Source organism: Salvelinus namaycush, chromosome 10, assembly GCF_016432855.1.
Source record: "Salvelinus namaycush isolate Seneca chromosome 10, SaNama_1.0, whole genome shotgun sequence".
NCBI classification, from domain to species: Eukaryota; Metazoa; Chordata; class Actinopteri; order Salmoniformes; family Salmonidae; genus Salvelinus; species Salvelinus namaycush.
Genome location: NC_052316.1, coordinates 8,827,681 through 8,851,323, shown reverse-complemented (window position 1 = coordinate 8,851,323; position 23,643 = coordinate 8,827,681). Strand labels below are relative to the sequence as shown.

At 41.2% G+C, this 23,643-nt stretch overlaps 1 protein-coding gene across 1 annotated transcript; it reads left to right on the top strand.

Moving 5' to 3' along the window:
- The first annotated feature begins 1,904 nt into the window (after positions 1-1,904).
- LOC120054405 (elongation of very long chain fatty acids protein 1-like) lies at positions 1,905-17,906 on the top strand. The gene is made up of 8 exons (XM_039001820.1): positions 1,905-2,111; positions 14,824-14,927; positions 15,065-15,255; positions 15,653-15,733; positions 15,928-15,984; positions 16,082-16,187; positions 16,628-16,764; positions 17,044-17,906. The coding sequence occupies exons 2-8, from the start codon at positions 14,867-14,869 to the stop codon at positions 17,368-17,370; spliced, it is 960 nt and encodes a 319-aa protein (XP_038857748.1). The 5' UTR covers positions 1,905-2,111; positions 14,824-14,866; the 3' UTR covers positions 17,371-17,906.
- Positions 17,907-23,643: the final 5,737 nt, after the last annotated feature.

The window sequence follows — 23,643 nt, the reverse complement described above, 5'->3', positions numbered from 1 at the left end:
GAGGTTAAGAGCGTTGGGCCAGTAACCGAAAGGTTGCTGGTTCAAGTCCCTGAGCGACTAGGTGAAAAAATCTGCTGATGAGCAAGGCACTTAACCTTGCTTCCTTTGGATAAGAGCAGGGGAGGGAGGAGGGAGAGAGCTCCCTCTAACCCTCTGCTTCCCTCCTCTCTACTCTGTCCTGTGGGACCGAGCAATACGGTAACATGGCCTTGGCTTACAGAGAAACTAAGAGGCCATTAAAGTGCTCCGGCACAACTATTAACAGTTGATGGGAATATGTATGGGGTGCCATTTGTGATGCTCACTTGAAGGTCTTAGTCATGGCTAAGTACCTCGTTAGAGTAGATTCACTCTTAATTAGTGATGGCTAGTTTGCCAACTGTTGTAGATCACAAAGAATCTAAGAGCTTGCTGAAAGTAGAGCGAAATTAGTAGGCTACTTAATAACCTTATACTGCAGTGGGTTAAATCAAGGTCACACATTCTTGGTAGTCTGAAACAAATCTACTTTGAAACAAAAGTATAGACCTGATGCACATGGCTGTACCATGTCAGATATAGAGTTGAAATGAATTCAATTTTTAGTTTGCATCCTAATATTACACGTTATGTACATCACCAAAATCTGAAATAGATACATTTTTTAATAATCTTTATTAATTATGAAATGATGAAAAATATTCATAACTTCCCAACCATGTTTTTACAATGGAATTTGACTGTGCTTTTAGAAGGTTGAAAACATAGTGATAACACATCCGGAATTCAATTTGACTGGGTGAATAAAGGCAGGAAAGGGTCAATTTAAAACGAAAGGGTGTAGTGTGTCCGACTCCGACCTAACTGTTCTGTGTGGCCCAGGACTGGTATACCAAGACGTGTGTGTGTTCGTGTCTGTGTCGCACATGTTTCTTCTAGAGGGAAAGTGAGTGAGCGTCATAGCTATGTCATAACTATGCAGCGTTAAAGATTATCTGAACATCTGTTCCTCCTTTTAAATCTGGGGCGAGGTGGGGAGATCAGACTAAGTGATTTCACACGAGTTAGAGCAAGCAGCACTTACAACATACTGTAGTATTAGTCAGTGAGTCACTGTCGTCATGTAGTAGGAACCGTAATGGCTGCGTCTATGTTATTAGATTCAACAACCAGCCTTGAGTAAACAGGAAAATTACATGTTTTATTGCATCCACCAACTGGTCTCTTTCTCTTACATGTTCTGAATGTCACAGTCTCTAGACTAGGGGAAGTGCTCCATGTTGTTTGATGAGAAATAAAAAATTCAATTCCATTTAGAAATCTCATGATTGTTTTGTAGGTGTCATTGTGGGGGTGTACATGTTTATTTGAGTAAAGACTTGGACTTCCAGTCCAGATGGAGGGTGAAATGGATGTTAGCTTCACTTTCTTTGTGTTGGCTGGGGGACAGAGACGCTAGCGGCGCAACAATGGCCCCCTTCATGATAACAGAGTCGCCAGTGATTTCTCTGCTGCTGTGCCTGAGAATTATATTATCAGCCCGCCCCCTGGGAGAGAAACCAGCCGCAGGAGGATACCATATTCTGCTGTGTTTACCTCTGTGAGAGGAATGGGGGGAGAGAGGAGGGGGATGGGGCAACTCCAGCCAGACCAGGGCACCTTTTTTACTATTTTTCACACCTCCGGTTGAAATAGAAGGCCAGCTCCCTCTTGCTTTTACTTTCTTACTTGCCTGGCTTGCAATCTCACTGACACATATACACTGCTCCCTCCCTCCCTCTCTCTCTCCCTCCCTTGCGCTCCCTCTCTTTATGCCTTGCTCTCTTTTTCTGAACTAGTTATTCATCCACTGTGTTTATGAGTCAGGGAGGGTGGGGACTTGGAGGGCAGCAGTACCAGTCACACTTTGTCAGTTTGCTCTCTCTCTAACTCACTCCCTCTCCCTCCTCTCTTTCTCTTTGTCCCTCCCTCTCTCTCCATATCTCTCCCTCGACTGCTGTCCTGGCCCTTCTCTCCATCAGGACAGGGAGAGCTAGCAAGCTGTCCTCTGCGGTGAACAGGACTTGGCGTCCACACTGGCATCCATTAGCCCACTCTGAGGAGAACAGGAAGTTTACCACAGCAACGACGAGGTAAGTCCACCCACTTAGCACAAGATGGAGTACCCAGGAAACTAACCCTAACCCCTCTTTCCCTTTGTCAAATTTTGGCCCACTTGTTGAGCCAATGGTTTTTACCGGTCGGGTTTGTGTCCCTAAGTTGGTTTTAGGTCTTGTATCACCTCAGGGAATAGCTCTGTTCTGTGTCTTAACAGGCTGGGGTAAACACACAGACATTGTTTGGACGTTGTGTGTGTGTGTGTGTGCAGAGGTAGAAAACCCGGTGTGTGTGTACAGTAGGTTTAGCAGCCCTGCAGACACTCCTGTTAAACAGATGCTGCACTGTGTGTTTGTTCTAATGGGCTCCTCCTTGACTCCCTCTCCCTGTGGATGTTTTTTCCCCCTCTCCTCTGCCTCTCCTCTGGGTTTTCAATGTCAATAGTGAAGTCACTGAGAATAGCGTCTGGCCAAGGTTTCGAGATGGCTCATCATCACATGATAGGTCGAGGTTGATAGCTTGGTGGAAGTATCTCCTCCATCCATTCTGGAGCAGGCAGTCTCTAAATACCAAAAAATGGGTAAATCAATTGGCTACATTTGTCTTTTTGTTTACAGTAAGGTTAGCTGGTTAGCTAGGCCTATGTGGTGTTTCCTTCATGGAATTGAGGTAGTGTAGCACATGGACTTTGTGACCCTCTGGTTAAGGTGATCGAATCTGTTGGATGGTCATTTGATTACCATAGGGGGGCATGCTGTTTTCACTCCACCTCTTATGTGGATTTATGAAAATTAAAAAACAAACAAGTTTCCAATAAATTGTATTCGTGGAGTGCCTTTGTTACAGCTATGAAACAGAAAGCATTGGTGTTGGAACCCGGTATAAGATTATTTTTAAACAAAATAAAAATGAATACCCCAACCACTAAGACGCACGGTCAGCAAGATGGAAACATCAGTAGCCTAAATGTCATTACAAGCGCCATTACAATGACTATTGCTGACCTAGCAGTCACAACAAAACAACTATTGCTGACTTAGCAGTCACAACACATTGAGGAAATTCTCCTGGAAGTCTTTACAGCAACATTCAGAGAGCTTTGTTACATTGTCAGTGGGGAGTCTTAAGTGGCGTTTCAAAGCTCAGGAGTTTTGTAGTGAGCTCATGTGATTGGTACGTCTTGAGGCATTCGGTAGAGATGGCCAGATTGAAGTGATGACGCTGTCAGATTATAACTGAAGGACTACTGTTATCCCACAAAATTGTTTTATAATGAATCAAACAAATGCGATCAGCGTCCCAGTTATCTCAGCTCAACTGCTGCGATACGATTCGATGTGCATAAACGCATTCATTTTCCATTCTAAATTAAAATCTGCTGCTGATGGAGCTCATGAGCTGGATCTGTCTGAGCTGACTTCTCTCTCTCTGTCTGTGTGTGTGTGTGTGTGTGTGTGTGTGTGTGTGTGTGTGTGTGTGTGTGTGTGTGTGTGTGTGTGTGTGTGTGTGTGTGTGTGTGTGTGTGTGTGTGTGTGTGTGTGTGTGTGTGTGTGTATTAGCAAACCAAATGCATAGCTGGAGTCCTGAGCTGGATATAATATATTTGACACATCTTCGTTTTCTTATAGTTATACTTTATTTATAGTTAATCCTGCCGTCTGTACTTCGAAATACCTCGCTATACGGTATAAACGGTATATATCCCCCAAGCCTAACCATCACCCACGAATTAACTTGTAATTTTTGCAGATGACGTGTTTGAGCTAGTAATGTATCAATATTTATAATTTATAAATTAGCTATGACATAGCCAGTGAATGTATAAGCACAACTTTGGATTTCACCCCAATCTCAAAATCAAAGAGTGATTTTCTCTTCTCCTCTTGCTTTGGCCATGCAGTGCTTCTCGCAAAAGTGATTGCTGTCCTTGTTATGAAATTATAAACTTCACCCTGTGTATCTAAAAAGGAACATATGCACTGATTGTTTAAAGCAAAACCAAAAGTACTGCTGATGGTGAATCTGAACAATCTAAATCAAATTCATTCAGCAGGTACAGTGCCTTCAGAAAGCATTCAAACCCCTGAATTTTTCCGCATTTAGTTGTGTTACAGCATTAATTTAAAACGGATTATGTGATTTTTTTTGTCACTGGCCTACCCACAATACCCCATAATGTCAAAGCGGAATAATGTTCTTAGAAATCATATGATGCAAAATGCATCATACAGGGATGATTTCTGTATTTTGAAAGTTACATATCTGGAAACTTGATTGCTGACAAGAAATACATTTTGGGCTAGGTCAACAATGGGCAAATTAAACAAATGCCAAAATATCATTTTTTTGGGTGGAGTTTTCCTTTAAATCGCCTTAAAAATCTATGGCAAGACTTTAAATTGATGTCACGCCCTGACCATAGAGAGCTGTTTATTCTCTGTTGGTTGGGGCGTGATAGTGACTAGGATGGGTCATCTAGGGGATTAATGGTTTATGTTGGCCTGGTATGGTTTCCAATCAGAGACAGCTGTTTATCGTTGTCTCTGATTGGGGATCATATTTAGGCAGCCATTTCCTCATTGTGTGTTGTGGGATCTTGTCTACAGTTAGTTGCCTGTGTGCACACCAGTAGCGTCACGGTTCGTTCAGTATTTTGTTCGGTGTTCATTTAAATTAAATTAAATGTCCGCCTACCACGCTGCACCTTCCAATCCTTACGACGATCGTGACAATTGACTGTCTAGCAATGATCAACATCCAATTTACCCAGAAAGACTCACAGCTGTAATCGATGCAAAAGGTGATTCTAACATGTATTCACTCCGGTGGTTGAATACTTATCTAAACAAGATATATTCATTTTTTTCCCTTTCTTTTTTTACAAATGTTAGGCATTTTCTTCCACTATGACATTAGAGTTTTTTGTGTAGATCGCTGACAATTGAATACATTTGAATCCCACTTTGTAACACAACAAAATGTGGGAAAAGTAAAGGGTTGTGGTTAATGCCTTCTGAATGCACTGTATAGACATATGAGAGTTGTGTCTCTGGTAGCTCACTTTCATTCCAGTAAAACACCATTTTCAACAGCACACAGATGCAAATGACATAGGTTGTCACTCAACTAGTAAAGCCTAATATCGCCCAAGCCATTTTAGCATTTGAATGCTGAGGGTGTCACGCGGTTGTGCAAGATCAGGAACAGGCCGCCTGGCTCGCATTTGTCAGCGCCCGAAGCCGTCTACTGGGAGCACCACATCATTTCAACGTGGAAATCTGGGTAATATTTGGTTGGGATGTTGATCAATGAGATTTCAACCTTTATTCACCCAGTCAAATTGAATTCCTGATGTGTTATCGCTATGTTTTCAACCATCTTAAAGCACAGACAAATTCCATTGTAAAAACAATGTCTGATTATTGGTTTAGTGTTCATCTAAATGTGTTATCGCCACTCTTTCAACCATTTAAAAACACAACAAAGTTTAAATGGGAATACAATGTCAGATATTTTGTATTCATACAACAACTTAATGTGATATCACTGTACTTCATCAAATAGCAGAAACAAATGACCTGGATGGCAGCATAGTGCAAGTGATCAATTGTGAAGATCTCCACCGACCTGCGACCTTTGCATGCTATCTTGAACATGCACGCTTTCTATGATTACATAGGAAGACGTTCATAGTTACTGTAGGCTAACCTCAAAATGTGGCCATGGATATGTTACTCATTTTAAGTTGATTAATTCTGTGACATTACTTTGTAAGATACCCTTACCTTTAAGCTATTCAGTCTATTACAAAAGTAATTGTGTTTGGTTGACAGTGCAACCAAATATCAACATTTAAAGGATATCTAATGCTTGGATAGTTTAATCTGAGCCACTGACTTAATCCTACTCTTGAACTTTTATTTTCGGTTTAGTTGGAGACGTGAATCCACCATATAATTTGTTAAGTTAATAGGCTATTTATTGTATTGCAAAAGTGATATTGAATTGTGGTTGTTTGTCAGCGCAACCAAATATCAACATTTGAGAAGGACGTATGTTTTGTGCCACTGACTTAGTCTGGCTTTAATTCCAGTTTGTCTACAAATTAATAATTGATATGTCAACCAAGAATCAAAGTTGAAGAATAGGACTCAAAATTTAAGTAAAATGCATGTTTGGTTTGATTTTAGTTGTATTTTTGAACTTTGATTTGTAGATGAGATGGAGACATGAATCAAACATATTAATGATTAGCTTGAAGATTACATTTGAAATCATCCAAAGCTTGAAACCCTAGGCCTATATGTATTGTCTATTTTCAGTTGAATCCTGGGTTCAATTGAAACAAAAGCTGTATAATCCTAAATAGTATCATTGATGATATACTTACAAAAGTATGGTTACATTTCATTTTCTCTGTTAAACCTACCTTTTGGAGTGACTCTACTAGCAACAGTGAATCTATTTAGTTATTAAGAGCTCTCTCAATCATTCTCGTGATAGCATATTGGTCATCTCAAAACTGGGTTCAGTTTAAACCCTGGATGGGAGACCAAATTAATAGCTGTAGATAGATCAACTCTCCAGTTGAAATAATCCTGCGGTTGAAATTCCACCCTCAAAACAGCAGTTTACGTTGATTACTTTTTTTAAAAAACATTGTATTTTCCACTTAGATTCCACATCACAATACTTTGACAAATTACGTTGAAACAACATGGATTCTATCAGTTTGTGCCCAGTGCGCAATTTGACTAGGCTACTGATATTGCCTGGGGTTGTTAGGCATGAAAAATGACTCGTAGATGAATGACTGTCAGTTACACTCAGTTCGACACTGACAGAGAGGATTCATCAGTTGTCACAGAAGACGAGAGGTATTTTCAGAAGGTAGAAAGAATGTAATATGAGCAAAATAATTGAGTTAACCGGCGATTCACTTGTACCGTAAACATTTCGAATCGGGGACCGATGCGTAGCGAAGAATGTTACATCCTTATTAGAAAGCCTCTCAATACAAACTGCTCCTCTGTGCACCGTACTCAGATCTCTGGCAGTAAATTCCATTCAGTTAGATCCAATTATTCAGTGAGATTTTTAACAACTCACAAGTCTGTCTAGAGATTTAAGGAACAATAGATTATTACAATAGATTTCCAACAGTTGTCAGAATGTTCACGTGATTACTTAATATGAAAGTGTTTCTCCTCAGAACAAGACAGACGGTAGATGAGTTAGAGGCACTGCGATGTGTGCCGGCACCACAGATATGTTGCTCATGCCGACTCGCCTCGTTCTCCACAGCTATTCGTGTAAGAGCTTCCTGAAATGTTTGGTCTCTGATATGAATCGGAATGGAAACGACAATCACACCGACACGTGCGCATTCATTCAACAGCCAGGAAGCTCCGAGGCCTGCCGATGCACTGTAGACCTGCATACTGTGAACTTTGCCCTATTTCACCTGTAGGCGTCCATGACGCTCCGCTTGTCTGCCTGAAACTCATAATAAAATGTGGTTGCGTAAATGATAACCTCTACTTTAGTTGCTGGCTTTTCCTTGACATTTCCAGGTGGTGTATCCATAATGTGACATGTGCATTAACATTTAGAGGCCTACATGTCAGATTTCCACTCACATTGCTCAGGAATGCTGTCATGATCACACACGGAATCAAGACAATAGGAGTTTAACCTGATATCCCCTGCCGTGCCGTTTTAATCTGTGTCCTTGAAGGTATCCAGGTGAACAAAATGTGCAGATGCCATTGGCCACTAGATTGGATCAAGCAAACGGGGCATTCCTTTGCCTCTTCACTGTGTGCATTTGCTATGCCTTGTGGCTACAGTTACTGGTACTCCTCACCTTTACCAGGGTTCAAGAGATGTACAGTGCAGATAACCTAATGCCAGTTACCTTTGCATACAGGTTTGTTTGCAGTTCAGATGATTACAGTCCATACCTTTTATAGAAAGCTCTGTTGGTCTGAAAATGGCTGGCTGCAGGAATTCAAGTTCGTTCCCACTGGGCACAGATGTCAGTTCAACGTCTAGTTTTGATTTACATTTGGTTGACTTGTCAACTAACTTGAATTCAACCTGAAATAAACAAATGTCACCATGTCATTGGATTTAGGTCAAAAGTTGGTTGGAAAAAAGACAATTCCCTTACGCCAATGACTTTTTTGAAATCCAATCGGTTTTCTGTGTTGATTCAATGACATCACGTGGATTTATTTTGTTGTTGAAACGCCGTGTAAACAACGTTGATTCAACCAGTTTTTACCCAGTGGGTTATCACTGTCAAAAGGAAAAGAACAAGACACTGTATTTTCCTCATGATAGAGTACAGATGCTGAAACAGATTAACGGGAATGGCTTGCTATTCAACACCTTTCAGAATAGTGCATACGTAAGCTAGTTCCCTTAAGCTAGTGTTGACAAACTTCTGTTTGTCATAGGTTCAATTTAAGTAGGTCACAGGTCGTCATTTACACCACTTGAATAAATCTGAATCATGTCGGGCAAAGTTTCAAACGGTGTGGAAGTGCATGAACTGGTAACCGTTGACATGTACACGCAAAAAAAAAAACGTTTGTGTGTTTGCCACCCTCAACAAAGCACTTACCTTAAGTTGTCCCCCAGTGTTGTTTGGCATTCTTGCTGCATTAAAGACCTCCAGGCTAGTGTTTGGTTTATTGAAAGGGCTTTCCGTGAGCATACCAGCGGATGGGAGCTGAGCGACAAGACCTTCCACTTGCACTATTGTTGTATTTATGTAGGGTCCCTCTGATTCAACGGTGTACACTTTGACAATTTTTTCTATACTGCTCTCTGTATGCTCAGACATTACTGTTTGATTCATTCCATGACGATTCTGTAATATGCATTTTTGCTGTATGGTAAGACACTTTTCTATACTCCCTGCAATGTTGTCTTTTTTTTGGTCCTGATATCCCTCTCATTTGGCCTCAGACTCTCGCACTGCACATTCTAGTAGACATAGTGTATCATTACCTTTAATGGTGTTGTTTTAGGGTGGACTAGACTGTACTCCAAGTGCAGGGAGAGCGCAGTGTAGGTTGCACTGAACAATGGATCCCTATTGCTCCATAGTGTAGTGAGATGGGACCGCACCCACACATCCCAGCTGTTGGGGGCCTGTGTAATAATTTCCAAGATAATAATGTGTCCTCTATAGCAGAGGTCATCCATGTGGCCAATTAAGGTCAGGATCACAAAACATTGAGGTGAGAACAATATTTGTATTTCTCATGGGTGAAAGTATATATTCATATGCTTGTTATTTCTTTCATAAATAGTTGTACGATGGGAGTATCCATAAACAATTACTTTTATTGAAAGGTGGAAAGGGAGAGCTACATTTCAAGCTTATTTGTGAGTTCCTAGGTCAAGCCATGTGGTAACTAACATCTTAATTAGCATTGATGTCAGGGTTGTTTGTCACAATCTGACAATCATCCCCATTGTAACAATGTACCCAGTAAGCTAAATGACAATGAAAAGTCGTCTATGTTTCACAAGTTTGGACAGCACAGTACAGCACAGTTTATTCAGTAGAGTACAGTACAGTAGAGCAAAGTAGAGTACAGTATATTAGAGTAAAGTGCAGTTTAATTCAGTATAGTAGAGTACAGTACATTAGAGTACTGTACAGTAGAGTTTAATTAAGTATACAGTCAGCAGGGGTGGCGCAGGGGGTCCCCCTGAAAAATTATTAATATATTTTTAAAGGAATTCAGTCCGGCTTTAAACTGTCTTTAAAGTTGTAATAGTATAATGGTACAAGGTGCAATTTCTAAATTGGGTAGTTTTCCTCTTGTCATGTCAGTCATTGCATACCTTAAAGAGCTATTTATAACTTGTCAGAAATATCCAGATCAACTTTCCAATGTTAGCTAATGTTTTTTATTTCGTTTCCCCCCCCCCATAGATATTTCGTTTTTGAGTCGCTCAAATGTTACACATATACACATTAGACATCAAATCAAATCAAATCAAAGTTTATTTGTCACGTGCGCCGAATACAACAGGTGTAGATCTTACAGTGAAATGCTTACTTACAGGCTCTAACCAATAGTGCAAGAAAGGTATTAGATGAACAATAGGTAGGTCAAGAAATAAAACAACAGTAAAAAGACAGGCTATATACAGTAGCGAGGCTATAAAAGTAGCGAGGCTACATACAGACACCGGTTAGTCAGGCTGATTGAGGTAGTATGTACATGTAGATATGGTTAAAGTGACTATGCATATATGATGAACAGAGAGTAGCAGTAGCGTAAAAGAGGGGTTGGCGGGTGGTGGGTGGTGGGACACAATGCAGATAGCCCGGTTAGCCAATGTGCGGGAGCACTGGTTGGTCGGCCCAATTGAGGTAGTATGTACATGAATGTATAGTTAAAGTGACTATGCATATATGATAAACAGAGAGTAGCAGCAGCGTAAAAAGAGGGGTTGGGGGGCACACAATGCAAATAGTCCGGGTAGCCATTTCATTACCTGTTCAGGGGTCTTATGGCTTGGGGGTAAAAACTGCTGAGAAGCCTTTCTGTCCTAGACTTGGCACTCCGGTACCGCTTGCCATGCGGTAGTAGAGAGAACAGTCTGTGACTGGGGTGGCTGGGGTCTTTGAAACTTTTTAGGGCCTTCCTCTGACACCGCCTGGTATAGAGGCCCTGGATGGCAGGCAGCTTTGCCCCAGTGATGTACTGGGCCGTACGCACTACCCTCTGTTGTCACGCCCTGGCCTTAGTATTCTTTGTTTTCTTTATTATTTTAGTTAGGTCAGGGTGTGACATGGGGAATGTTTGTGTTTTGTCGTTTTGGGTGGTTATATGGTAAAGGGGGTGTTGGGTGTAGTGTATGAGTTTGTGTTGAGTGAATGTTTCTAGGTATGTCTATGGTTGAGTGAATGTGTCTAGGTATGTCTATGGTTGCCTGAGTGGTTCTCAATCAGAGACAGATGTCTTTCATTTGTCTCTGATTGGGAGCCATATTTAAGGCAGCCATGGGCATCATGCATTTGTGGGTAATTGTCTATGTCATTGTGTAGTGGTCAGTGTCAGCACCATTTGTTTATATAGCTTCACGGTCGTCAGTTTGTTGTTTTTGTTTCGTTCGTTGCTCTTCTCAAATAAAAGGAGAATGTATTTCTCACACGCTGCGTTTTGGTCCTCTCTTCAAAGTCAAGACGATCGTGACATCTGTAGTGCCTTGCGGTCAGAGGCCGAGCAATTGCCGTACCAGGCAGTGATGCAACCAATCGGGATGCTCTCGATGTTGCATCTGTAGAACCTTTTGAGGATCTCAGGACCCATGCCAAATCTTTTTAGTTTCCTGAGGGGGAATAGGCTTTGTCGTGCCCTCTTCACGACTGTCTTGGTGTGTTTGGACCATTCTAGTTTGTTGGTGATGTGGACACCAAGGAACTTGAAGCTCTCAACCTACTCCACTACAGCCCCGTCGATGAGAATGGGGGCGTGCTCGGTCCACCTTTTCCTGTAGTCCACAATCATCTCCTTAGTCTTGGTTACGTTGAGGGATAGGTTGTTATTCTGGCACCACCCGGCCAGGTCTCTGACATGACAAAATGTAAAGAATTGCAAGACAATTAGCGTAAAAACTGCTAAAATTTCTTTGCACCACATGACAAAATGTGAACACGGGATCTTCCCCAATGCTGGAAGGGGGGCCCCAAGTGAAACAGTTTGGAAACCCTGCTCTACCCTACTGTGCTGTACTTTACTCTACTCTACTGCACTGAACCATACTCTACAGTACTGAACTAAAGTCCACTTTACTGTACTGAATATACTCTACTTTTCTTTACCCTTCTGTACTGTACTGTACTCACTAGATACTGTGCTGTCTAAACTTGTGAAACATCGATGTCTATGATTGGTTCAGACCTGCTTGTCAAAACTGTGAGACATGAAACTCTGTATGAAAGTCAGCAATATTCACACACACACACACACACACACACACACACACACACACACACACACACACACACACACACACACACACACACACACACCTCTTCATGTTTGAAAAAAACATTCCTTGTTTTCAACAAAATAAATGATTAACACAAATGTTTACAGTTTTACTTTTTCCCCTTTATCTACATATTTCATTGTCATCCAAATATCAGATGGTTACTGTTTGTTTGATTAAAATACTTGTAGTTTGGTAGAGGATAAAAGTTGCGGGTCACTTAGTTCAATCGAATTGTCCTTATAAACCTGAGGTAAAACCATCACACCTGTGTTATGCTGTTCGTTTCCAGAGATAACATGTCTTCAAATAAGCCTGTTTGATCTCCCTTCTTCAGTCAGTGTAGTTATGTCTGCACCTTGATCTCTTGAGACCGGTCTAGAACAAATTTAAACATCAAAGATTGTTGCCTTTGCCTTCTCTCTCTCTCACGGCCGGGGTCATTTGGGGAGAGCAGAGAGGGAGAGTTTGTGATTTGCCGTTGTTCTGTGTTTTGGCCTGGTGCCTGTACTTGGCAGTCCCAAACTGAGGCGAGGGCTGCCTCTGTGCTGTGGGATGGAGATACTCGTCTGTCTCCTGTAGCCCCTCCCCTCTACTGTCAGGCCATGTCTGCCGAGGGGCAGGGACAGGGGCAAGGCATGCTGGGATGCGAGGGGCAGAGTGTGGAATGCTGGGTCATTGACGACAACCCGTTTGGGTCAGTGATACTTGTTCATAAGCAGAGCACTCTGCTGCTGAACAAGGACTGTCAACTGCAGCGCACACATTTCCTTTCTCATTCTCTCATGTCATGAAACCAAATAAAATACCAGCTGTAAAGTGATGCCATAGTAATGCCATGCTATGACGTTCTATTGTATTTTAGGTTTTGGGGAGTAACAAGGATTGATGGTTTTGGGGAAATACAAAAATATTCATTTGATGCAGGCAGCCCTGATATGTTTAATACCATAAATGATGTTTGGGTAATGACACTGTAATGACATTGTGAAGTCAGTAAATTAAGGTATTGCAATTGCATAGCATATACAGTGCATTTGGAAAGTATTCATACCCCTTGACTTTTTACAGCCTTATTCTAAAATGGAAGAAATAGTTTTATTCGTCTCAACAATAAGCCATAATGACAAAACAAAAGCAGTTTTTTAGTAATTAGTTAGTAAAAACGGAAATATCACATTTACATAAGTATTCAGACCCTTTACTCAGTACTTTGTTGAAGCACCTTTGGGAGCGATTACAGCCTCGAGTCTTCTTGGTTATGACGCTACAAGCTTGGCACACCTGTATTTGGGGAGTTTCTCCCATTCTTCTCTGCAGATCTCAAGCTCTGTCAGGTTTGATTAAAATACTTGTAGTTTGGTAGATGTCGCTGCACAGTTATTTTCAGGTTTCTCCAGAGATGTTCGATCGGGTTTAAGTCTGGGCTCTGGCTGGGCCACTCAAGGACATTCAGAAACGTGTCCCGAAGCCACTCCTGTGTTGTCTTGGCTGTGTGCTTAGGGTCACTGTCCTGTTGGTCACTGCCCCAGTCTGAGGTCCTGAGCACTCTGGAGCAGGTTTTCATCAAGGATTTCTCTGTACTTTGCTCTGTTCATCTTTCCCTCGATCCTGACTAGTCTCCCAGTCCCTGCTGCTGAAAAACATCCCCACAGCATGATGCTGCCACCACCATGCTTCACTGTAGGGATTGTACCAGGTTTCCACCAGACGTGACGACTGGCATTCAGGCCAAAGAGTTCAATCTTGGTTTCATCAGAGCAGAGAATCTTGTTTCTCATGGTCTGAGAGTCCTTCAGATGCCTTTTGGCAAACTCCAAGCGGGCTGTCATGTCCCTTTTACTGAGGAGTGGCTTCGGTCTGGCCACTCTACCATAAAAGCCTGATTGGTGGAGTGCTGCAGAGATGGTTGTCCTTCTGGAATGTTCTCCCATCTCCACAGAGGAACTCTGTAGCTCTATCAGATTGACCATTGGGTTCCTGGTCACCTCCCTGAACAAGGCCCTTCTCCCCCGATTGCTCAGTTTGGCCAGGCGGCCACCTCTAGGAAGAGTCTTGGTGGTTCCAAACTTCTTCCATTTAAGAATGATAGAGGCCACTGTGTTCTTGCGGACCTTCAATGCTGTAAAAATGTGTTGGTACCCTTCCCCAGATCTGTGCCTCGATACAATCCTATCTCGGAGCTCCTTCGACCTCATGGCTTGGTTTTTGCTCGTTTTTGCTCATACATGCACTGTCAACTGTGGGTCATTATATAAACTGGTGTGTGCCTTTCTAAATCATGTCCAATCAATATAATAGACCACAGGTGGTCTCCAATCAAGTTGTAAACACATCTCAAGGATGATCAATGGAAACAGGATGCACCTGAGCTCAATTTCGAGTCTCATAGCAAAGGGACTGAACTTATGTAAATAAGTTATTTCTGATTTTTAATTTTAATACATTTGCAAAAATGTCTAAAAACCTGTCATTATGGGGTATTGTGTGTAGATTGATGAGGACATTTTTATTTATTTAATACATTTTAGAATACGGCTGTAACATAACACAATGTGGAAAAGGTCAAGGAGTCTGAATACTTTTGGAATGCACTGTAAGTCAATACATAAGGGTATTGCAGTAGCATATTACACTTACCTCTATATACAGTATAACGTATTTGCTGAGTGTAGTAGCTATTATTAAAATGACATAATGACTTATCTATTTGCTTTTCCACAGGTGATTGGGTAGTGATACCACAGGGGGAAGGAAGCTAGTCAAAATGCTTCAGGACATTGGTGCTAGAGCCATGGAGGTCTACGAGTTCCTCTTGAAGGGAACAGGTGAGGTATTTTTCGACATAGTTAATTACCTGACTATACCTCTGCTTTGTGTACTTTGAAAGCGGTAACTGACATATTGCTCATAGACCTGTTTTGTAGTATGTTTTTCACAACTCTGAGAATGTTCTGTTTCTCAGACCCGCGATTGTGGGGCTACCCACTCATGCAGAGTCCGGTGAACATGACGGCCATCTTGCTGACCTACATCTTCTTCGTGCTGGTCGCTGGGCCTCGCTTCATGGCCAACCGCAAGCCCTTCCAGCTCAAGGAGGCCATGATCGCCTACAACTTTACCATGGTGGCGATGTCAACCTTTATTGTCTATGAGGTGAGACACTGTGAAGCAAAGCTCTTGTCTCTCCAAGATCAGGTTCTTGATTGGTTCTTTTGAGAGGCATCGCAACATCACTTGGAGCTAATCTTTCCCTGGCAGTATATTGGGTGTTTGGTATGTGGCAGCTCTATCTAAATGGGTCATTCGCCTCCTTGGCCAGATTGTGTTGGATAATTAGAACACTAGCTAAATTACTATTGCCTAGATAGGCAGGATGCAAAGAGGTAAATAAGATTTGAGATTTACATAAAGGTGACCGATATACTTCCATATAGTCAATATACACTTGCTTGTGTCAATAACAGTATGGGTTCTTTCCAATCTACCAATCTAGTTTGACTACCGGTAGCTACAGTATGTCTAAACTGATTTTGTCCTCTTGTGTTCTTAGTTCTTGATGTCTGGCTGGGCCACAACATACACATGGAGATGTGACGCAATTGATTACTCAGACAGCCCCCAAGGCCTTAGAGTAAGTGTTGAATCTTCGCTTCACACATGGGTTCCCCGTGAGGGTCATGAGATGCATCTTCTTTGAAAAGAAAGTATGCATGACAAGGTCAACATTCTTACAATATTCCTACTGATCCATTGTATCAATACTATCTTTAGACTAGGCTGTTTTGTCCAAATTCTCACCTTTTCATGTTCTGTTCCCCTCACTAGATGGTTCGAGTGGCCTGGTTATTCTTGTTCTCCAAATTCATTGAGCTCTTGGACACGGTAAGACTTCAGATTATTTCCCTTCGATTTGGAGTCTCTCCCTCTGTTCACATTGAGGTGATCATCGCTGTATCTGACGTTCCTCTCTTTGGGTCAGGTGTTCTTCGTTCTGAGGAAGAAACATGGCCAGATCACCTTCCTGCACGTCTTCCACCACTCCTTCATGCCCTGGACCTGGTGGTGGGGCGTCAGCTTTGCTCCCGGTCAGTCCACACTACTGCCTGGCCTTCTACCAGTCAACTGGAATACTAGTTCAACTTTTGACATTTAAAAAAAGAAAACATTTATCGTCATGTAATTGTATTGTAATACTGGGTGTGTGAAATGGTGGGAAGACAATTCCACTTGAAGTCGACAAACTATTGGAGGAAATTGAGCCTTTTCAATTAAAGTGTAGTAGTCCAAAAGTTCATGCCTTCTAAAAATTGTGTTTGTGTTACCCGTGATTACATGCTTAACCCAGAAGGAATCCTGAAGCAACATAAACGACTGTCATGAATTAGCTGTTAATACAGACCACACACTGCTCATCACCCATTCATTCATGAATTTAAAGAAACTCTTAGTAGACAGGTATTTTGTTGGAGGATCCAGTGGAATGTGGGCAGGGTTGGTTTGAAGTGTTCTGTGTGTTTTACCCCAGGGGGAATGGGCTCTTTCCATGCCATGGTGAATTCCATCGTCCACATCATCATGTACTCCTACTACGGCCTGTCTGCGGCTGGACCACAATTCCAGAAGTTCCTCTGGTGGAAGAAGTACATGACCGCCATCCAGCTGGTATGTTTTGTTAGTTTGAATGGATGTATAGGGCTTTGTCATTTCCAGTATGGATTTGTACTTATCGGTAGTTTGCTATTGCCAGGTCTTCATGGCCATTTAGTTTTTAGTTGTTTCTCTAAAAGGTTATTTTTACTAAATTCTTTGGGGGACTGTTGTAGATGCAGAATACTAAAGAGGTAAATACCATTGTTCATCAGTGCAAGCACTGTGCCACTTCAGAACATCCATCCCCACATATGTATCGTTCCTCATCATTCCACCAACTCTATCCAACAGGTTCAGTTTGTGATGGTGTCCCTTCACGCCACCCAGTATTACTTCATGAAGAGCTGTGACTACCAGGTCCCCCTGTTCATCCACCTCATCTGGATGTATGGCACCTTCTTCTTTGTGCTCTTCTCCAACTTCTGGTACCAGGCTTACGTAAAGGGCAAGAGGTTGCCCAAGCAGGATACCAAGCCCAGCCTCAATGGCAAGGCCAACGGGACCACCTTGGTCGCCAATGGCAAATACCATGAGAACAGTACCAGCAATGGCACCAGCAACAGTTCCAGTCACCACAAAAATGGCAGTGCCCATGCAGGCAAGATGAAGAAGTCCTAGGATCTTCGGAAAAGAACACCCAAGACGCATGAATATGAGATCCCGCACAAACTACCATGGATTCCAAAGAATGTTTTGGTTATGTTTATTTTCTGATCGTTAAGTTTTATTCCGCACAACAACCTGGGGAAATGACGTGGTCAATGATTTCCTCAGTTGGGGTCCCACATTAACAGTTTTTTTCTTTAAACTGGGAAACTAACTATGGAACACAATTTATGAAGAGAAGACATGTTATTATGACCTAATGTTATCTTCACTGATGTTGCCAATGAAGACAGTTCCCATGAAAGGTTACACACTATACGTACATGTGCGCACAAACACTCCTACACCCACCACTCACCTGTCGCCACCCGATCATGTCCCTCTGACCGCCTGTGGACAGATGACACTGTACAGTTTCTATCATCAAACTTGAACACACCTTTGTAAATAGTTTTACCGTCAAAAACAACTAATGAAATTGGTATGCTTTAGAATTTTGTTACTATATCTATGTTAAATTAAATACCAATAAATTACTTTTTAAGTAACTGGTATTACCTGTGGAAATGTTAATGACAATTTGAACCTTCGTTGAATACTGTAGCTTTTAAAAAGACCCAAAGGTTGACAGCGTTCCAAAAACCTTTTACACACAAGTTTAGTTGACACATTTCAGTCTGCATTAAAAACACTTTATGGCTATGAAAGCTGTAAAAGCCTTCCCTGAAGATCAGTGACTGACAATGACCAAGTACTTCGAATAATGGTTAACCAATGGCCTCGTCTCTGTAGTGGGTCTCTCTTCTCTTCTATCCTCAGAAAAAGTTTAATAGTGCAACTTTTGCCCAGGAATATATTTGTACAACTCATTTGTTTTCTTAAGTATTTTGTATTTATATTGTTTATTATGGATCCCCATTAGCTGCTGCCTAGGCAGCAGCTACTCTTCCTGGGGTCCGGCAAAATTAAGGCAGTTATACAATTTTAATTTGAGCAAATTTCTGCAGCATTAGTAAAGATATGATCAATACATGGTGATGATTTCATTCCTGTGCTGTTTGTAAATACCCTGGTAGGTTGACTGACAACCTGAACCAGGTTGCATGCACGGGTTACAGTTTGAAGTTTTTTCTTGAGTGGGAACCTTGATGACAGCCTGTCAATATTTAAATCCCCCAGAAAATATACTTCTATGCTGATATCACATACATTATCATGCATTTCACACATAATTTCACCTGTACAGTGTCAGGTCTTATAAAGGTGTCCTGTTGATTACTTGGTAGCTGGAGGCTGCTAAGTGATTCAATTCATAAGTTAAACTATTTGAGAAATGCTAATTGACATCTTTGCATTATAGTCCCATACTTATGAGATTGAACCTTGACATACTTTCTCATGAAACTAGCTAATGTTCTGGTCATGTAGGCACACATGGTTTTACATAATGCTTATTGTCTAAACAGTTAGCTGAATTTCTTTGTGCCTAGGCTCAAAGTGAATAAAACAGTGTTTTGTTTCACATGGGTATGAATGCATTTCCAGTAGCATGCCTGCCTTGTAGTGTTATCTCAGCCATCTAAACTACGTCAAGCATGTAGGATGTAAACAAGAGGCCCATTCTGCTTTGTTTGATGAGATGCATCGGAAGACCCGGGGAGCAGAGCGCCTTGCCGACCGCTCAGTGTCAGCACCCAGCCCACAGCTTTCTCCGTGTGGGGGAGGGGGCCTGGTTCAGGGTTAGGTTAGGTCAAACACATGATATATGAGTTTGACTTGGAGCTGGTGACAAGTGCACTGTACACAGGGTTTGGTAGATTACTTTTTAAATGTAATCTGTTATAGTTGCTAGTTACCTGCCCAAATGTTAATTAGTAACATAATTTTTGGATTACCTAAACTCAGTGACGTAATCTGATTACTTTTCTTTTCTTATGGATGACTTTTCCCTTAACAGGCATTAGAAGAAGACAAAAATAATCCATCGGATGCATTTGGTGTGTCATAATAGTGGTCTCTGACTCGCTCAGGTGTAACTTAAACTTGCAGGTTTTTCCAATCTGAATTTAATGTAATTGAGAAAACAATAGGGTGTCATAATGTATTTTCCCGGAAGGAGTCTAAGCCCTGTCTAAAAAGGGAAGGGGGGTTATACTAAGCTATATGGAATTGTTTTAAGAATGTCATACCAAGGCTCCTTTTTCTATTTGATTTAGAATTTTAAGACCCTTTGAAGTATCAACAAAAATATTACAATATTTTTGGCCTTACTGCTATTAGCCCATACAAACAACAGATATCCCCCCCCCCCCAAAAAAAAAATCTAAAGGAAGTTTGTTCTGAAGTATCGGTCCTATATCTGAGATATAAAAGAAAGATCAGGAAACAGTTTGTTTACATGTATTTAACCCGTTATTTTTGGAACTGAACAGTCTCTACATACATAAAGTATAGTTAAATTCATTTTTTAAACTGGTAACAGGGGACCTTCATACGAGTCTTGTGAGGTCTATGGGCATCCTAGAGCAAAACAATCGACATTTGTATTTGTGGTAGTCTCACCTTTCCACATAGTGGTCACATTAGTGTGTAGCCCAAACTGTCCGGATGCTACTGACAGAAGTTGGCAGATTGTCTGTACCGACTTCAGACAAGTCCCAAACAAGTCCCAAGATGCTTGTGAAGGTCGTAGAGAGAGAACACCATCGTGTTCGTGAGAGTCTCATCTTTCCATAGAGTGGTCATAATAGTTTGTAGGCCAAACTGCTCGGAAGCTACAGATGATTTTGTGAGAAGATCGATTTTCGGGATGTCTCATGGTCTGACAAACACCGCTCTAGCTCTGTCACCTTTCACCGCAGATGCGGAAGTGCGACATAGGCAGATGTGGTGGATTGAGACGCCATCCAGGACCTCTATATCAGGCGGTGTCAGAGGAAGGCCCCAAAAATTGCCAAAGACTCCAGCCACCCAAGCCATAGACTGTTCAATCTGCTACCATCTGGCAAACGGTACCGGAGCATCGGCTCTCAGACCAACAGGCTCCGAGGCAGCTTCTACTCCCAAGCCACAAGACTGCTAAATAGTAAATTATTCGTACTGAACGATCTGCACTAGCTCTATCTTACACTGACCCTATGCACACTCACTAGACTATATACAGTATACACACTGTATACAAACTCACTACATTGACACACCCACACACATTCACATACACTACAAACGCATACCGAAACAACACAAACACACATACACATTACACACACTTTTACACTAATTTGCTGCTGCTGCTCTGTTCTTTATTTTACTCTTATTATTATCTATCCTGATGCCTAGTCACTTTACCCTGCCTTCATGTACATACAGTATCTACCTGAAATACCTCGTACCTCTGCACGTTGATCTGGTACTGGTACTTCCTGTATATAGCTCCATTCTTGTGTATTTTATTGTATTCCTCTTGTGTTACTATTTTTATTTGTATTATTCTTTTTAATCTCTGCATTGTTGGGAAGGGCTCATAAGCAAGCATTTCACAGTAAAGTCTAAACCAATTGCATTCGGCGCGAGCCAGGCACCATGAGGGGGCTAAAGAAGGCTTAGCCCCCTCACTTCAAACCTTAGCCACCTCAGTTTTAGTTTTATGTCCCTATATAAAAATAGCCAAAAAGTTAAAAGATTGAATGACAGGTTGGCACCCACCCAAAAAATCTGTACCTCTGCTGCAGTGTCAGCACAATGGACAGGGCGCGCTGCTGCAGTGTGTGTAGGCAGCCTGGTCCGATAGACTAGACGTAACATAGTAAATGTAAATCCGGGATACTCAAATTAGTATGCTATGTTACATTTGGTATGGTTACATAAGACAGAAGGTTAGTTAAATGTGCAATATGTGACTCTTGTCAGGAAACTAGGCATATGGTGCACGTCACTACTTTACAGGACAGACATTTGAATGTACATTTTTTTATTTGATCAAAAATGCTTTCTGGAACATATAAACTTTAATGTGCCTTAAAAACAAACTTGTATGCCATCTGTAAATACGAATACAATGGTTAAATTATGATCCCAGTTGGTTTAGCCATGGAAAAAGTAAGGAACCTTCCCCTAGCCATGATTGGCTGATAATGGATGGGCTGGAAATGCTGAAAGTTGAGTTCAGATTGATCTGAGTTCAGATCGATCTGCCATGTAGCACACTTCTGTCTATAACATGAGCTGCTTAGTATGCTTTCTAATGTGGCTTTTTTTAAAGATGTCACAAAGAACTGCACAAGTGTTGCTAAAGCTCTCCACTTTTTGGAGGACTGAGTTTTGAAATCAGTGGAATGCCTGGTGGAAGCAGAGTATGATAGCTAAGGAGAAGGTGAAAATTCAGACGTTTGATTGCAAACGCGGAGGGAGTCGAAAAGAGAACACCGAAGGCTGTTGTATAAAACACCTGTCTGGATTACATCTTCAAACTAAGGGCAACCATGGCATCAGTGAAAGAGAGGGAGAAGTGTTCATCCATGTATATGGGTAAAATAATCTAGCTAGCTACATTTTCTGATATTATACATTTCTAATTTTGTCAAGAAGTTGTTTTCATTGCAAGTTAAAGTGTACTGTTAGCTAGCTAGCTAAAGTTAGCTGGCTGTATGATCCGTGTATGATCTGTGTAGTAATGTTATTTGTATCTCAGAGCCATTTGCGTGGCTAGTCATAGCCTAATGTTAGCTAGCTAGCTAACATTGAACCTAGCTTGTTGTTTAGCTTTAGCTACCTGTAGATTCATGCAGGGTAGTAATGTTATGAGTTGGGATTATGGTTAGCTACATGTCTAAACAAAATAGTCCAATATGCAAGTAACCATTTTATTGTACCGTTTACACCTTCTAACAAGCTAGAAACTAACCAAAAACATTGTTTAGAAAGTTGTTTTAGTTGCCTGGTTTGCTAGATTGACATATACTAAATCCTTTTTTAAACGGATAGGTTTATTGGTGTTAAAATGCAACAGTTATGCTATTTTGGACCCCCAGGCTGCTGATGTCATGCATGCTGTCATTTTTGTGTTTATACTTTTTCATAGCGACAATGACAAGTTTGATGTTGGACAACAATAGAATGTTCATGTCACTGGGACAACAGTATATAGACATAGAAGTAGTATAAACCAGCCTTTAGTCTTGAAATCTTTGGTTGTACACTACCGTACTCACTGTTGAGCACATGGCCTCACATGAATCCTTAAAGAGATGGGTGAGGCTAAGGATTAAGAGGGTGTAAACGATGCTGAATGTCTGTAGACAAAGAAGGGATCTCCAGTAGGTGTCCCAAAACATTCAAGGGACATTTTCTCAAAAGTGGGGTTACAAGTTTATCAACTTTCAAAGCATAATTACTTTCCCATTTGTTCCTCAACTACAGTGTATGATATATCATTATCTAGCTCTGAGTCTCAACTTTAACCCGATTTCAAATTTCGCTACATAAGACCAAATCGAGGCGGTCGTCACAAATGCAGAAATCCTGCCGCCATTTCCTGGTTGCTAAAATGTTTATAGTTTGCCTAATTTCAGATTATGTGACAAAACAATCAGTCATTGTATAGAGAATCAATGTACCATCTAAACCGCTGTGAAATATATTTTTCATAACCAAAAATGTTGTATTTTCAGCTGGTGTACAAAAACCAAACTTAGGAAGGGGAACATAGAAATAGCGCACATAGAACATATCTACTGCTTCTTAGACTTGCTTTCAATGAGAATGACAAATCTACAAATCTATTTTTCTATTTAATTTGGTTGGGTCGGCCAAAACGTTATATTTTGCACTGTTAAGGCAAAAACATATCATATGCTTTGCAAATTTGTAACATAATGTATGTTTAGCAAATTCGTATATTCGTACATATCATACGAAAATGGATGATGGACATTCTCAAATGAATATATCATACTAAATGGAGTATCTCAGATTTACGTACACAATAATAGGAAATGCTCTGAGACCAGGTTCCAGCACAAGGGCTATGGAAAGCTACTGGGCGTTTAAGTATGACTCCTTTGGGTATCCATAAAAAGCGTGAAAAACCTCTTATCCCTGTTGTAGGCTAAATAAATAACGTGATACGCCTCTGCATGTAATATTTGATTTTGATTAAAAGGGCGGGGTCAAGTTTACAGTTGAAGCTATTTCACTCTTAGCTGTAAAAAGCATTTGTGTTATTAGACTTATCCTATTTAGCTAGCTCGAACCAGCTAATCTGCCACGATGGATATCAGAAATTGG

What these genes read in the sequence shown, in the direction of transcription:
- LOC120054405 (XM_039001820.1), top strand. Translation starts at nt 14,867, where the DNA reads ATGCTTCAGGACATTGGTGCTAGAGCCATGGAGGTCTACGAGTTCCTC. An exon ending in CAACCTTTATTGTCTATGAG is followed by an intron (nt 15,256 to 15,652) that starts GTGAGACACTGT and finishes TTGTGTTCTTAG; the next exon opens with TTCTTGATGTCTGGCTGGGC. An exon ending in TCATTGAGCTCTTGGACACG is followed by an intron (nt 15,985 to 16,081) that starts GTAAGACTTCAG and finishes TCTTTGGGTCAG; the next exon opens with GTGTTCTTCGTTCTGAGGAA.